The sequence below is a fragment of the Pseudopodoces humilis genome, chromosome 21 (genome assembly GCF_049639895.1).
Source record: "Pseudopodoces humilis isolate 2021_Gansu_Grassland_sample_001 chromosome 21, ASM4963989v1, whole genome shotgun sequence".
NCBI classification, from domain to species: domain Eukaryota; kingdom Metazoa; phylum Chordata; class Aves; order Passeriformes; family Paridae; genus Pseudopodoces; species Pseudopodoces humilis.
In genome coordinates, this window is record NC_142220.1 from 7133673 (window position 1) to 7149373 (window position 15701).

At 59.5% G+C, this 15701-nt stretch overlaps 2 protein-coding genes across 2 annotated transcripts; one reads left to right on the forward strand and one right to left on the reverse strand.

The window, feature by feature from the left end:
- Positions 1 to 3597: 3597 nt before the first annotated feature.
- On the forward strand, positions 3598 to 8365 carry UBALD2 (UBA like domain containing 2). The gene is made up of 3 exons (XM_005526788.3): positions 3598 to 3803; positions 4389 to 4451; positions 7223 to 8365. The coding sequence occupies exons 1-3, from the start codon at positions 3684 to 3686 to the stop codon at positions 7541 to 7543; spliced, it is 504 nt and encodes a 167-aa protein (XP_005526845.2). The 5' UTR covers positions 3598 to 3683; the 3' UTR covers positions 7544 to 8365.
- Positions 8366 to 8865: 500 nt separating this feature from the next.
- Positions 8866 to 15363, reverse strand: LOC106628357 (uncharacterized). Its single transcript, XM_088065481.1, has 11 exons — positions 15322 to 15363; positions 14998 to 15102; positions 14476 to 14520; positions 12998 to 13106; positions 12577 to 12848; positions 12218 to 12369; positions 11997 to 12071; positions 11344 to 11400; positions 11121 to 11213; positions 10382 to 10493; positions 8866 to 10211 (listed from the first exon to the last, which is right to left on the reverse strand). Exons 1-11 carry the CDS (start codon positions 15358 to 15360, stop codon positions 10152 to 10154), a joined length of 1119 nt encoding a protein of 372 aa, XP_087921607.1. The 5' UTR covers positions 15361 to 15363; the 3' UTR covers positions 8866 to 10151.
- Between the last annotated feature and the right edge of the window lie 338 nt (positions 15364 to 15701).

Below are 15701 nucleotides of genomic sequence, written 5' to 3' on the forward strand. Positions count from 1 at the left end.
CACCCCCTGCCGCCAGCGTGTCGCCTGGGAGGAGAACAACCCGACTTTTCCCGGTTATAAGGGGAAGGATTTTGTGCAGCTGCTGGCACAGGGACTGACCCCCTCCAGCAGCACCTCAGCGGTGCGCAGCGCTGGGGAGGAGCCAGGTTAAACCCCCCTCCAGTGCACATCTTCATCATCCCCATCTTCGTCATCCCCATCCTGCCTTCCCAGCTCCGCTCCACACCAGGAGCAGCTGCATGCACTGGGCATCTGGAGGCAGGGAGCTGCCTGCCTGCTCCAGTGCACCCCAAGAGATTCCCCCAGTTCCCCCAGCCTTATATTGGGAAGCACTGGTCACCTACTGATTTTCCTCTTGGACCAAAGAGGAGGGATGGACGCTTTGACCGCTCACTTAAACCAGCCGGTGATTAATTAGTCCGGCAGCGCCAGTTAGTGGAGGATCACATGATTTTGATTTGAGTTGATAACACGAGTGCTATAAATATCAAACGGGAGATGTGCAGGGAGGCGGATCAGCTGCCCTGATGTCCTCGGCTACTCAGTGGTGACGATCAAAGGCCGTTCCTGGGGCTCCCCCCTTCATCCCCTCCCTGCAGAGGGACGCATGGACCCCTCTCCTGACTTCTTCCTACCCTCACAAGCCCCAAAGGCAGCTGAGAAAAGCTAAATCAAAGAGCAGCAGGGGTGGCTTTGTATCCTGTTTCTCAGCCTGCCACAGTCACACCGGGACCCACATTCCCAGCAGTGACACCACGTCCACGCTGCTGGATGTCACACCTGGGCTGGCTGCCAGCGGGAGCACCGGCTGAAGAGGAGGATTCAGACTCCATCATCTTAAAGGTCTTTTCCAACCCAAATGATTCTAGGAGGAGCTGAGGGCAACATCCACACCGAGAGCCTGCTCCAGCTCTCAGGGCTGGTGCCCAGCTGGGAGCCCCGAGACCCCAGGAACTGATCCCCGTTCATCCCAACACACATTCTTGGGGATCCTGTTCTACACATGGATAAAATTTAAAAATTTAGCACAGCCCCGCTCCCCTGCCTCCCTCCAGCCAGCACCGGCAGCAGGAAACTGGGAGAGGGAGCCAGCACATTTCATTACCAGCACACAGCAGACTGCAGGGTTTTAGTGTAGATAATAATTCAAAGTTATCCCCGTGCAGATCCATAACCCGGCAGTCATTACGCGCAGAGCTGCTGCCTGCATGCACGGCTCGTGGTTTTTTTCCCTGCGATTACTGCAGCAGAGGATTTTGTAGGACAGTGCCGCAGTGGAGCGCTGGCAGGAGCTGGGTGACGATACGGCTCCGAGGGCAGGGGCCCTCCCAGTTCTGCCCAGCTGCACATCCCAGCACGCACAAAGCCAGGAGAAACCTCAGCAGGGCTGACCCGGAGGGGGCATCCAGGAAAAGTGCAACGTTTAAATCCAAAATGCACGTGCTGCTGGGCAAGATGCAAGTCTGAAGCTCGTGCTGCCTGGCTGTGGGATTTCACACGTGTGTTTGGCACAGAGAGAGGATCCTGTCTCCTTGTGCTGAGAGGGAAACTGAGTCACGGTAGAGCACAGCAGTTAATGTTATAACAGGAGGGTGTGCAGCTCACCCACAGCGGAAAACGTTTGTCTGTACGCCCAGTCCATTCCCAGCTCCCCCAGCAGTCACTGACACAAACTGGAGCTGCCAGCCCCTTTCCTTCTGGGCTGGCTCTGCTCTGTGCAGCTCACGGTGGCAATGGCTGGGGAGGGGGTGACCCTTCAGCCCTGCTGAGGGCTCCCCAGCCCCTGCCTGGGAAGGTGCTGGGAGCCCACCCCTGCCTGCAGGGTGATCCCCAGGGTCCCAGCGGGGCGTCAGGGCAGCACATCTGGAAGAGCATCTCAGCATGGAGAGGTGACAGCGAATCCTGCCCCAAAAAGGGGTTAATTTGGAAGAACTCACAGTCCTGCTGACTTCTCCAAATGTCACCAACACTATTCTGTCACAGCTTTGGGTGCCAAGGGCCCATGAGCTGCGTTCCCACTGGTTTCCCAGGCTGGCACTACCTGGGGCTGGCTGCTCCCAGCTCAAAGCTGTGCTGTGCACGTGAGTGGGTGGCTTTGGCAAGCAGGAGGTTCTGAGAGCTCGCCAAGGCTGTGTGTAGGTGGGTCTGGGATCCCTGCATCTGAAATTGCTCCTCTCACACCTCAACCTGCCTCAAGGCTGGTTTTGCTCCAAGAAGACAAAGCAACCAAAATCTTATTGGGCAAGCAGGACCCTCGATGCCCATCGCTGAATCCCAGTGATGGGATGCCCCTGAGTATCCCCGGAGGATATCCAGCCTGGGCAACCACACACTGGCATTGCTGACCTCACCTCCATGGGACCACCAGGACTTTGCAGAAGCCCCACAGAGGTCTTCACTGCTGGGGGCAATCATCTGCAGATGCAGCTTCAAGTTTCCATCCCTCTGCCTCCTCATTCCCTCTCCCCTGGCCAGCTGGTCACCACTGCCACATCCAAATCTCCAGTGGCTCTTCCCAGATCAACCTATCTGCACACCATGGATTTGCAAAGTCCCTTCTTTATTCGTTTGGGGTTTAAATGCCAATTTTCCCTTTTTAATTGAAACACTTCAAGGCACAAATTGCACAAGTCCTACTCAGGTCCCCAAATGCTGTGCGAGGGAAGCACACCAGAAGAGAGCTCATCCTTCCAGGCTGAGACTGGAGTTCAGAGTCATCATGATTTTAACCGTTAACAAAAAATCCCAAACCCCACCCCAAACTGGGAGCTGCCCCGAACCCCGTAGCCTTTACATGGGAAGGGCATGGGGATGATGGGTGTGAGGATGAAGGGCATGGGTCCCTGCTCCTGCCCCTGGCATCTGGTTAGGGCTCCATCCCCAAGGTAAACGGTTCCCAGATGGGAGAGTGGCTCTGGGAGAGCCTTGCTGGAGGAGTCAAGACGGGGGGTTAAGGGGGAATCCCCCCGAGGGGGCAACAGTAAGGAGGATGGAGTGCTGGGAGAGCTCTGCTGAGGGGAAAGAGGAGCCTTGCTAAGGGAACGAGGCAGCCTGGCTGGGGGAGCCAAGGCAGGGGCTTAAGGTGCAGCCCCCACGGGAGCGGCCCCCAGAGGGGTATCCAAAGATGGGCGGAGTCCCCGTCTCTGTGAACCCCCTATGGTCCCCCCGCTCCATGTCCCCCCTTTACCAGCTCCGCTCAATGAGAGCCCCCCAAGCTGAACCCCTCTCAATGGGCCCCTCCCGCGCGTCCTCAATGAACCTCCTCAATGAACGTGACGTCACCAGCGCCGCACGATAAAAACCCCCGCACAGCCAATCAGCGTCCTGTCCTCCCCTTCTCCCTCCAGCATGGCCCCGCCTCCGCCATCCTCAGCCAATCGCGGCGCAGCCTGCAGCCAAAACACAGGCGCCGGCCAATGGGGAGGCGCCGAGGCAGCTGGAAGGTTCGAAGCCGGTGGTGGGCGGGGCGCGGGGTGCGGCGGCAGCCAATCAGCGCGCGGGGGCGGGGCCAGCGGCGCCCCCCCCGTCCCCCCGGTGAAGCGCGGCGGGCGCGGCGGGCGCGGGGCGCCCCGGGCGGTGCGGGCCGGGGCCGGGGCCGGGGCCGGGGCCGGGGCCGGGGCGGGGGCCGGGGCCGGGGCCAGGGCCAGGGCCAGGGCCAGGGCCACGGCCGCGGCCGCCCCGCCATGTCCGTGAACATGGAAGAACTGCGGCACCAGGTGATGAACAACCAGTTCGTGCTGGCGGCGGGCTGCGCCGCCGACCAGGCCAAGCAGCTGCTGCAGGCGGCACACTGGCAGTTCGAGGTACGGGACGGGCCGCCGCCGGCTCGGATCGGGATAAGCCGCACGCGAAGCGGGACGCCCCGGGTCCCGATCCGCACGGCCGCCTGCCCGCGGGGCCGCGGGGCGGAAGGCGGTGGGGGTGGGGGCAGGCCTCTGCGGCCCCGGCCCAGCGACGAGCGTGGCCGGGTTTTGGGGGGTCCTGCCCGCCCCCCCGGCACCCACGCCGGGGCGGGGGGTGGAATTGGCCCCGGGCTCCGGCGGGTCTATTTATACCCGGGCCGTAACCCGAGCTGCGGCCCAGCGCCCCGGCCCCTCCCTCGCGCTCCGATCCGGGGATGGGGGAGCCGCTGGGAGGGAGGTGGGGGCTGTAAACACCAGGGCTTTGGGGTGTCCCCCCTCGCGTGGGGAGCCCCTGAGCGAGTAGGGGACACGATCTCCAGTGGGTCGGGTGAAGGGCAGCCCCCGGGCCTGGCGGGGTTGGGGGCACCCCTGGATGCCCCCCGGGACGGGAGCGAGCCGGGGGCTGCGGGGTGAGCTTTGGGGGGGCCCGTGTTATCCCTCCCCCTTTGTCTCGGGTGGGCTGGAGCTGACAGCTTGTCCCCACAGACAGCACTCAGCGCCTTCTTCCAGGAGACCAACATTCCCAGCAGCCACCACCCCCCCCAGATGGTAAGTGGGACCCCGACCCCTCCCTCACCCTTGCACCACCCCATCCCCTCCCCAACGCCCCCAGCCCCAAAAACACCTTTAGACCCTTCCCAGCGCCAACCAACCCCGCACCCCCCCCACCCCTAAAACCACCACCCACCCCACGACCCCCCATCCCGGCCCCCCCACCCCAAGCCCCCCGAGGGGGTGCAGCCCCCCAGCCCTCGGAGCTGTCAGCTCCCTGCCAGCCATATTGCTGGGCGCCCGCAGGAACACGCAGCCGGAGAATGTAAACACGAGCTAAAATGTCTGCCAGGAAATAGTTTGTCTCGGCGAGCATCGCTCTGCAACTCGGGCTCCCCGGGCCGGGGGGCCACGTCTGGCCCCCCCTTCCCCCCCACGCCACTTGACCTTGGCCGAGGGCACATCCCCTTGGCCAAAGGGAGGAAGTTGTTGCCCTCCGGGTGTTTTGTTTTGTGTTTCTTGGGGGGTTTTCTTTCTTGTTTTCCCTCTCTCCCCCCGCCATCCTCCAGTGTTGAGGGAACTAAGCGGTGCCGCGTGTGGGGGAAGGAGCGGATCTGGGTTAAACCGAATTTTCCCCTTTTTCTCATTCCATCGGGAATCGCCAGCCGGCCCGGCATTGCCGGCAGCAAGTGCTCTGTTTCCCTCGGAGAAAGTCGTGTTGTCAGCCAGCTCCCACTAAAAACCCTTTTATTGCAGTTCTTCCCCACCCCGCACGTTTCCGTGCTGCCCCGGGGGGTTCGCAGAGGGTCTGGCGATGGAAAAGCCGCGTTCCCGGAGGGAGAGGGGCCAGGTGCCAGATCCAGGCCTTGCTGTTCTCAGCCCGAAATCCCAATCGGGGCAATTCCTGTTGGAATCGGGGTGGCTGCTGGGAGTGGGATGCAAAGCTGGGCTGGTGAAACCCATCCCAGCCCCATCCCTGCACAGGGACTCAACCCCAGTGACAGGCACCCCATTCCCCCCAGCCCGGAGGATCTGGAGCCACTCGGTTCTCCCCCTCCCCAGCAACGCTGTGTGCTCCACGTGGTGTCAAAATACTTTTTACCTTCTCCCCAGATACTCCTGTTTTGGGGAATTTTTTTTAGCGTTTCCCTTCCCCTCCCCAGCATCCTGATTTGTGCGGTTTGAAATGCCCCACACGGTTCAGGGCAGGCGTGAGGTGAGGAGTTTTGTGCTTGCAGTTTCTATTTCTTTTTCAAGCATGAGGGAACAAAGCTGCGAGTGCAGCCATGGTTCAGTGTGGGGGGCATCTTCTGACAGCTGAGAGCTCTCCTCAAGATGTGTTGGAGGAGGAAGGCAATAATTACATGGGAATTCTTATTTTTTAATTAATATTTCAAATGAATCTGGCAAACATCACCCCAGAAGCCCAGAGCTGTGTCCAGCATAATTCCGTGGCTGGCTGTGGTGGTGGTGGGTTCTTTTCAAATCAGAGCAAATTCAAGGTTTTTGGGGTTTGTTGGTTTGTTGTTTTGTTGGGTTTTTTTTCCAGCAAGTATCTTTTCAGAAATTACCAAATGTATAGGTTAATTTAAAAAGCAAAAGCTGGGTTAGCACCACTGCAAGCTGAGTTCTGAAATGAGTTCTGTGGAGGAATATCCCCGGTTAACTGTGAACCTGTTCAGTGCCAGCCAGGCCATGACTGCATTTTTGGGGTGCCCCAGCTCCACAGGCTGATGGGAGCCAGCTGCTGCTTTCCTCAGACTGGGGGAGCACCCCAACTTCAGGGGTCTGGGCCCCCCAGCAAGGGTTTGGCCACTGCTCCTTTGATCCCAGCATCACTGGGGGTGGCCAGGATGGGGATGAGGAGGGACCTCAGGGAGGGATTTAGGCGTTGTCCTGTCCTGGGAGCAGCAGGGGCTGCTCAGCACCAGCCAGGGGTGAATCCTGGGATAAGTCCCAGGAAGGGGGAGATCAAGAAGCTATTCCCCACCAGAAATATCTCAATCCCCCATTGCTAAAGGCAGCACACACTGTCCCAGCCCCATAGCTCTGCTCAAGTCCCCACAAGCATCTGTCAGGAGCTGTGGCTCTGGGAGGGCAAGAGGGATTTGGGATGGATTTTACCCAGAGGGGTGAAGTTTTGTTGTGTACAGATCACCCCCATGTCCAGGCATCCCCTGCCAGTGCATTCCCCTGCCCACAAGCCCTTCCTTGTGTGTGCAGCCTCATGGGAATTTGCATACATACCCCTGTCCCCCTTTTAACACCTCCCCAGTTCTCAGTTCAGCAAGTTCTGTGCTGATTTGGGGTCCCTGTGCCAGCCCCTGAGCCTCAGTGTGGGGCTGGGTTCTCCCCAATGATCCATCACTGTCCAGGTGCTAAATTTAGCTGGGTACTGAGAAGGCAGGGGCTGTACCAGGAACTGGGGGTACCCTGCTTGCCTTTTTGTCTCTCTGTCATAATGGGGTGTGAAGGGGAAGAGTGAAGGTGAAAGGGGGTCCTGTGGGACCCCAGCACCCTCCCTACCCACCATGACCCCTTTGTGTCAGCCCTGTGTGCGCTGCTCCCCAAACCCGCCTCGTCCATGGGCTTTGTATGGTCCAAAATGTCCTTCCCAGATTCTCTGGGGCCTCTCCCCAGGACCCCCACACCTTTTGGGGCAGCCACACAGAGCCTTGGGGGCCGCACCAGCCCTTGGATGTGGGGTGGTGCCAGGTGTGGGATACAGGCAGGACCCTCAGCCGTGGGTCTGGGCTGTTGTGGGCGGGTTGGGACCCCCAAAAGCCGCCGTGACCGAGCTGACACCCCCGTTCTCCTGTGCCCTGCAGATGTGCACCCCCAGCAACACGCCGGCCACGCCGCCCAACTTCCCGGACGCGCTGGCCATGTTCTCCAAGCTGCGCACCTCGGAGAGCCTGCAGAGCAGCAACAGCCCCATCACCTCCATGGCCTGCTCCCCCCCGGGCAGCTTCAGCCCCTTCTGGGCCTCCTCGCCCCCCAGCCACCAGCCTGCCTGGCTGCCCCCATCCTCACCCACCACCCACGGCCTCCACCACCACCTGCACCACCCGCAGCCCTCCTGGCCCCCCACCCCTCCGGCCCCTGCCCCCCCACAGAAAGCCGTGGCCACCATGGATGGTCAGAGATAAGGGTTGGGGGGGTCAGGGGGGCCGGGCCGGGGCGTTGGGAGCAGGGGCTCGCCAAGAAACGCACTGGAATAATTTTCTAGGTTTTATTATTATTTTTAGCGGGGGAGTACATGCTGCCAAGGGGGGCACTGACCCGTGAGAGCCTCTGGCTGCTCTCTACTCTCCTCCACTTTTTTTTAAAAAATATATAACTATAATATATAAATATATCTAATGTATATAAATCCAGAGAGAAGGAGCAGCAGCATGGAGGCAGCTGCTGGGTGTTTGGGGGGTTTTCTCTATGGCTCTATCCCCACCCAGCATCTCTACATCAGGGCAGGAGAGGGGAGGACAGGAATAACAAAAATAAATGGATGGAGGTGGCTGTTGGCACCCCAGATCATGGCCACATGGACGTGGAGCCACTGGACACCCTTCCCAGCTCTGGCTTCCCTGGGCACTTGTTGCAGTGCCCAGGACAAATGCAGCTCTCTGGCTCCCGAAATTCAGCCCAGCTTCTTGCACAGACCCTCCTGGACTTGCCCCCAACCCCATCCTCCCTCCCTCAGCACCCCCAGGGCCTGGGGGCTTATCAAAGTGATGTCCCCCTGTCCCTGTGACCGCCTTACGTGGCGCTTCCCCAGGCAGGGGGGAGCTGGGGGTTTTTTAGTTTTCAAATCAATGTTGCTTAAAAAAAACGAACAGAAAAACAAACCAAAAAAAAAAACAAAAAAAAAAAAAAAAGAGAGAGAAAAAAGACCCAGCAAAAAACAGGTTGAAGGTTTTTTATTAATTTAAAAAATAATAAAAATTTAAAAAAAAAAAATCACTTTTTTAACACCAGCTGTCCCTGCCTTTTCTCTCTGCTGAGAGGTTGTCCCTGGTAGGGCACTGAAAATGGGGGTGGTGACTCTGTGAGGCAGCGTCACCAGTAGGGACTGAGTCTGTGCTCTGCCTGCACAAGCCACCACTGCTGTCCCCAAAAAGGGGGATCAGAGGGAAGACCCAGGGCCATGGGGGTGCTGTTCCAGCACAGCGAGGAGTCCCCATGTGCCAGCGGTGCAGCTGACACCCCTGTCTGCAGAAAACCTCTAAAATGGGAGCACAGCGGCTCTGGAAATGCCAGGAAACACTGTGAGGCTCAAGGCACAGTCCAAAGTTTCCTGCAGGGATGGGGAGGTCCCCAGGATGGCACAAACTCCAAGGAGCAAAGGCAAATCCTCTGTCTGGGGTTACCTGCTCCAAGGATCGCCCAAGGCTGGGGGTGTGTTTGGGGTGTGCAGGGGTGGTGTGGGGGTGTTTATAGGGTGCATCTGGATCCTGGGGCAGCAAAAGGGGCAGGGGGATGATGAACACCAAACAGGTGACCCCAGCTGGGCCATGTTCTGCAAATCCAGTTGGTCCCAGAGGGGTTTGTTTTTAAACCCCTCAATCCCAGTCAGGAGTGCAGGATTGCTCTTTGTTGGCTCTGCTCTGGTGCCCAGTTATCTTCCTGGGGCCTCCTGTTATCCTACTGTGGTACTGGGGGGATCCCAGATCCTGCTGTGTCCACCTCAGTACCCCCAAAGCAGGTTTTGAGTACCTGGTTTTCCCCTGAAAAACCAAACTCACCAGGGAGAACATTCCAGGGGGATCTCCCTCGGAGCTAAGATGCCTGTGGAGTACAGTGGAGCAGACCAGGGATGGAGGCTGTCCCTGTGGGGGGAAGGTTTGGGGACATCCACCAGGACGGGGCAGCCCCCAGGGAATGTCCCCCATAAGCTCTGAGTCCTCCCCAGGTTCTTCTGGGGTTCCCCTCAAGTTTTCTCACCCTCCCACTCACCCCAGAGGTGCCACCAGCTGTGTCCCACCCCAGGAAGTGTCACTGCCCGTGTGTAGAGGGGACATCCCCAGCCCCCTGCACACACAGCCATGTGTCCCCAGCTGTGACACCCCTCATTTCCCCCGTGCTGCTCCAGGGCTGGGGGTTTCCCTGCCCGGTACTCCCCGTGACACCACTTGTGTTCAGTCTCAGCACACACTGGGGCTTCCTCCCACCCACGGTGAGGGGGGGGCTTCGGGGTGGCACAAGGGAAAGGAGGGGACGTGTCCATCTCCTGGGGTTGTGGTGTGTTGGTTGGAGGTGAGGAGCAGAGGGGTTTGTGCCTTCAATCAGTGGCAGCACTGCAAGAGGGATGAGGGGGTGACAGAGGGGGTTTCTTCACTTGGAGATGAGGAAGGCAGCTCAGTGATGCTCATCCCGGGGGATAAGCGACAGCAAACCAGAGGCTTGGGGTGGGATTTGCTTCTGGCATCGAACTGTGTTTTGCTGCTGTCCCTCCCACTGAGGTCCCCATTTTCCCCTTTTCCAGCAGCAAATGAGCTCCTCCTCCTCCTCCTCCTGCTGTCCCGGACCCTTTTGGGACCACAGGCTCCCCTGGCAGTGGGGCTCGTGAGGGCCAGGGGGTGCACGACACCGTGGGGCTGACACAGACCCTGAGAAGGGGTTCCACAGGGGCTGTTTTCAGGACGAGGGATGCTGCCAACTCCTCCTTGTGCATGAAGGGAAGATCCTGCTGCATTCAGGAGGTGCTTGGCTGCTCGTCACCCTTTATTTCTGCAGGCTGCAGTTGCTTGCTCAGATCCCCTAGGCATCCCGGCCCCGGTACACGAGTCCATCCTTGCCCACCAGTTCAATCACGCCGGGCTGGGAAGGAGGGCATGGGCTGGATTCAGCATTCAGCATCCCCAAGCCAGCCTTCCAACCCAGCTCTTCCTGGGGAAACTGAGGCATAGATCCTCCCCGAGATGCTTGCTCACCATCACACTCCCAGCCTCGGTGTCCCTTGTCTGTATCACCACCTTCCCCATCCCTACCTTGTTGGGGTCTGGAAGCAGGGGCTCCATGGGCTGCACGGGGTAGGTGCTGGTGTGTTTACCCCCACAGTACATCGGTGATCTGCGGGAATACCCCTCGGCTGCCTGCTCCCTGTGGGACAGGGCACAGGGATACTCAGTCCCTGCTCCCTGTGGGACAGGGCACAGGGATACTCAGTCCCTGCTCCCTGTGGGACAGGGCACAGGGATACTCAGTCCCTGCTCCCTGTGGGACAGGGCACAGGGATACTCAGTTCCTGCTCCCTGTGGGACAGGGCACAGGGATGCTCAGTACCCAGCACCGTGGCACCCTCTGCTGCAACCTGCTATGCCAGGGAGGGGTTCAGGGGGTGCTCCCCCTCCTCCAGCTGCTGCAGGAGACCCCTGCCTACCCAGCCCTGCAGGATTTGCCCTTTCCCCACAGCCCCATGAGCTGCCCATGGCCGTGACAGGTCCTGGTGCCCTTTGCAGGGCTGTGCCAGCTTCAGGGCTTGATTTGGGAACTCCTTTCACAGGAGGCACCAAGTCCCTGATGACAACTCATCACATGTGGCTTCAGGGCTTGGCAGGACAGCACAGAGGGCTGCAAGACCTCTCTGACCTGGATCAAGCCCAGCTGACCCTCTGCAGCTCCTCTCTGCCCAGGCACCTCCAGCCCCTTCCAGCCCACCCAGGGAAGAGCTCTCCTCACTGGGACAGGGCTCCCCCAGGGACAAGGGATGGGTCCCCATGTCCCTACCTTTGCTCCTGTGTTTGGTACTGCTTGTGAGCATGGCACAGGCGCCCGGAGAGGCCGGGGGATAGCGGTGGCGTGGATGGGATCTCAGAGCGTCTGGGGAGGGTGACAGGGACCACAGGTGGGTGACAGAGGCCAGATGAGCCACCCCTGGCACTGCAGGGCACTGCCAGCACCCATCTGCCCTTGTCCCACCCCCCGATTCACCAGTGCTGGTGCCACTCACAAGCGCACAAGCGGCTCACAAGGTGAATACTTGGAAGAGGGCACCTTTAGGACCATCCTAAAACAGAAAGAAAAAGGCTGGGCAGGCTCCTGAGGCTCCTGAGCCTGGGTTCTCCACCACCACCCCAGCACAGTCCAACCCACTGGCTGGTTACAAGATAAAGGGGGTGCCATGGGGAAATAGGCTATTTGTGGTTTCCCACCTGGATCAAAGCTCCAGCTCATATTAGACAATGGTGAATACACAGAGGGAAGCTCCCAAACTCCCACACTGCTATGGGAATTTGTCCCAGCGGCAACCCATGGGAACTGGGGCTGGTGGCAAGGTCCAAGAGGGGGTTCCTGTACCCCTTGCTGGGGTGGGATGCTCCCAGCCTGGGACACGCTCACCTCGGTCCCACTGGTGCCTCCAAAATGTGGTGGCTGCTCATGGCTGCCCAGGACACACAGGGATGGGAGGTGGAGGGCACAGGCTCCCACACCTGCCATCCCAAGCAGCCCTCACACCTCTGTCCTCACTTGGTCAGCACCCAGGACCCCCCTGTGCCCTGCCAGGAGGGCAGGTCATGACCTGGCTCTGGCACCGCCTGTCCCAGCCCTGCCAGGGGACAAGCCACTGTCCCCCACACTTGTCACAAAAGCCTTTGCACCTACATTCCAGGTTTAGCTTGGAGTGACTCCATCCTGGAGCTGCCTCCTCCACGTTCCTCCTTGGGTGTCAGGAGCTTGCTGCCAGTGGGAGGAAATCATCAGCAGCATCCCCACAGTTCCATCAGTGGGTAAATGGACCCAATGCCAGGGCACCTCATGGGCCCAGCTGGAGGGAACAGGGCCAGTGCTGTCCCCAAAGCCATTGCTGTCCCTATGGCACTCACCTGCTGGTCCCAGCCACACTCTCCCCTGGGATGCCGGGGGTCTGGGTTCCTGGGGTGCCTCGTAATGACTGCACCCGCTGGACTGGGGGGTGGGTGCCAGGGGCTCCTGGATGCATTCTCGAGGCGGTGAGTCTGTCATCCGAACTCTTTTTCTGAACGTGGGGAGGAGCCTGAGCAAGCCTGAGCAGTGTTTCAGCCCCAGCTCTTGCCCCCAGAACTCCATCCCTTTCCCTCAGGGAAGCCCCCATGCCACTGTGAGCTTGGTCTTAAACCAGACCTTGGTCTAAGGGTAGCAAGATGGGGGTGCAGACCCCAGAGGTCTCGGGGGGAGTACCCGGGGGGCTGGGAAGAGCCTCTACCTTGGAGATGCTCATCTCGATCTCTTCATCCTTGATCTCTCCCACATCGGTCATCTCAGGGGGAACATCCAGGTGGCTGGGAAGAGCCTCTGCCTCAGAGATACTTATCTTGATTTCTTCATCCTTGATCTGTCCCACGTCATCTGCCCCGAAGGAGACTGGGTGGCTGCTCGTAGTTGCCTCCAGGGAATCCTTCTCTCTGTCCTCTGTTTCGGCCTTGGGGGGCAGGGGGCTGACGGGCCTTGGTACGGGTGTCCTTTCCACGAGGGTAACTGGAAGAAGAAACCAGAGGGAGCTCCCCAGGGTCAGGGGAGCCTGGGGGAACGTGGCTGGGGGAAAACCCAGCAGTCTGCAGGCCCCCTGCCCAGCCTGCTGTGCCCTCACACCCTCCAGGTCCCTCCCCAGCTGTGCCCAAAGGTACTTTCATTGCCGATGACAATCAGCTCGTCGTCATCCAACGGGTTTATCTGCCTGGACCTAAGCTGATCTGGGGAGTCTTGGTCGCCCATCAACATGTCCCTCACGGCAGACTGGGAAGGAGAGGATGGGCTGGCTACCACACTGAGCTGCACTCAGGATCCCCAAACCAACCTCCCAACACAGTTCTTCCTGGGGAAACTGAGGCATAGATCCCCCTTGGATGCTCAGCATGACCCTCCCATCCTTGGTTCCCTCTCAGCATCTCCTCTTGAGGTTGAACAGCCTCAGCTCTGTCAGCCTTTCTCCAGGATAGAGATGGTCCCGTCCCCAGATCACCTTTGTGCCCCTCCAGGATGCTGGAGCTCCAGGAGCTCCGTGTCTCGCTCATCCCGAGGAGCCCAGAACTGGACACTGCTCCAGGGGAGGCCTCACCAGGGCTGAGCAGAGGGGCAGCATCACTCCCTGACCTGCTGGGAATGCTCTTCCTAAGGCACCCCGGGACACCAGAGCCCTTCTCGTCCCCTCAGGCACAGCTCTGGTCATGGCCAGCTCATTGTCCCCAGCTCCTTCCCCACAGAGCAGCTTTTCCAGCAGGTGAGTCCCAGCCCGTGCTGGTGCCTGGGGCTGTTCCTCTGCAGGTGAAGGACCCCACACTTGTCTTTGCTGAAATTCCAGATGTTCCTCCCCAGCCAGTTTAGCTCTTTGGGTACCTCCATGACCATGGTTTTAACAGCCAACCCAGGGGATCAGCAAACACCCAACTGATGCCATCTAATACAACAGCAAGGCATTCTTCCCTCCAGCAACGTGATTCAGTATCCCAGACCTGCCCCATAACATCCCTCTGCTGTCCCCCAGTCCCAGCCACCACTCCAGAGAGACCTGGAGGGCAGGGAGCTGTGATCCTGCCTGGTGCTGAGCGAGGAGGGGCTGCTGTGGGATGTCAATACAGCCTGGCCCCAGGGAGGTACCAGCTCCTGCTGTTTCTCCCACCACCCTGAACCCGTGTTCTGAGCAGAAGACAAGCTGGGAGCACATGAGATGAGGAGCAGCCCTGGCTCAGTCTATGCCAGGTCCTTCTCCCAGTGGGATGCACAGGAATCCTGAGCAACCTTGGCAGAGATGCCAGGGTGCACAGTGGCTGGAGGTGCAAGGGGCTGTGATCCCACTCCACTGCCAGATCTTGGCCTCCTCTTCCTCCTCCTTCTCCTGCTTTCCTGCCCACCAGGAAGTCCTCCAGCACATCCTAGCACACCATGTTTCTCACCTCCTCTGGGGCTGGGGAGAGCATCAGCCTCTTATTTAGCTTTTCTTTGGGAAGGAAGGCATCAGAGCCATCCGTGTAACTGGGGGCAGGATGGGATCCAGGGGACTGTTGACCCTCCTCCACTCCCTACCCCCACAGAACTTTTGGGGACCATGTCCTGATGTGAGGGGACCCTACCCTGGAGCAGGCCCTGGGTGTGCTCAAGGACATACCATGACACTTTCCAGCAACTGGTTACGGAGGTCATCCAGCGAGTCCTGGCGAGGACAGGGACAGGAGTCAGAACACAGGAGCAGGTTTTAAAAGGAACATTTGCAAATTAACTTGGACACCAGACAGAGGGATCCTGGACAGGGCTATGCCAAGTGGCTGTGCCTGTATTTCACAGCTGGCCTTTTGTCTCCCTAGCTTCCAGGACCCAGGCTACATTTTTTTGGTGGCTGTTTAGTTGACAAATGCCTCAGCAGCCCTGTCTGAGGGAAGCAGTGACCTCTACCACTGGCCTGACCTGTGGGCAGTGGTGCCCCTCTGCCCTCCCCGGGACAGTGCTGGCAGAAGGAAAGTGAGGGGGCTCCAGGTGGTTTGGGATAAGCACCCACATTCCACTCTTAGGACACACTTCCCACTCTTCCCTCCTGGTCCCTTCACACTGGAAGCCTCCAAGGGCTGCAGGGCAGGGGCAGCAGGGCAGGAGCAGTGAGGGGCAGCTCCAGGGGACACCAGTGGCAGCTCACCGCGCCAAAATTCTCCTTCATCCTCTGCATGTCCTCTGTCATGCGGGACTGCTCCACCTTCATCTCAGTGACCTCCTCATTGAGCTGCTGGCAACGAGCCCGGACCTAGAAGAGTGGGACAGTGGGGTGAGCCCCAGGGCAGGGTCCCTGGGGTCCAGGTCCTTTGCCCCCACCATGGTCTGCACAGAGCCAGGGGCAGCGCAGGGCCTGGCCTGGGCTGTGCTTCAGCCTCCAGCACATCCCCAGCAGCTCCCAGCAGCGTGTTCAGACCCCAGAGGAGGGGATGGCTCATGGGGAGCACCCAGGGCTGGGAAGAGTCTCTACCTCAGCGAGTTCTTTTTCATTGGCTTCCACTTTCCGCATCAACTCCTCAAGGAAAGCAGCAGAGAAAGGGCTTCCCTCGGCCCCCTCCAGTGGTTCCCCGTTCTCCTGGACAGGCAGATCCCGCAGGCCCAGGTGCAAAAGCATCCCATTCAGGAGGTTGTACAGCTGCTCAAAGTCGACAGCTCCAGCTCTTGATGACCCGAGGGCAACATCCAGCATCGTGCCCAGAGTGAGTGTTGCCATTGCTGCTGATCTGTCCAAAAGCACAGAACTGCCATGAACAGGAGCCTCTTGAGCTATTGCTCCAGAGAGGAGCAGGTAGGGTGGGAGGTGGTAGGAGGTGGTAGAAGGAGGAAGAAGAAGAGGTGCACAGCCAGCAG

Bases quoted from the DNA above. Each gene is read 5' to 3' on its own strand.
- LOC106628357 (XM_088065481.1), bottom strand. From the start codon at position 15,360: ATGCGGAAAGTGGAAGCCAATGAAAAAGAACTCGCTGAG. The intron at 10,494-11,120 runs GTAGGGACATGG...CCTGTCCCACAG, and splicing joins TACCAAACACAGGAGCAAAG to GGAGCAGGCAGCCGAGGGGT. The intron at 10,212-10,381 runs GTAGGGATGGGG...CCTCCTTCCCAG, and splicing joins TGCTTCCAGACCCCAACAAG to CCCGGCGTGATTGAACTGGT.
- UBALD2 (XM_005526788.3), top strand. From the start codon at position 3,684: ATGTCCGTGAACATGGAAGAACTGCGGCACCAGGTGATGAACAACCAG. The intron at 3,804-4,388 runs GTACGGGACGGG...TTGTCCCCACAG, and splicing joins CGGCACACTGGCAGTTCGAG to ACAGCACTCAGCGCCTTCTT. The intron at 4,452-7,222 runs GTAAGTGGGACC...TGTGCCCTGCAG, and splicing joins GCCACCACCCCCCCCAGATG to ATGTGCACCCCCAGCAACAC.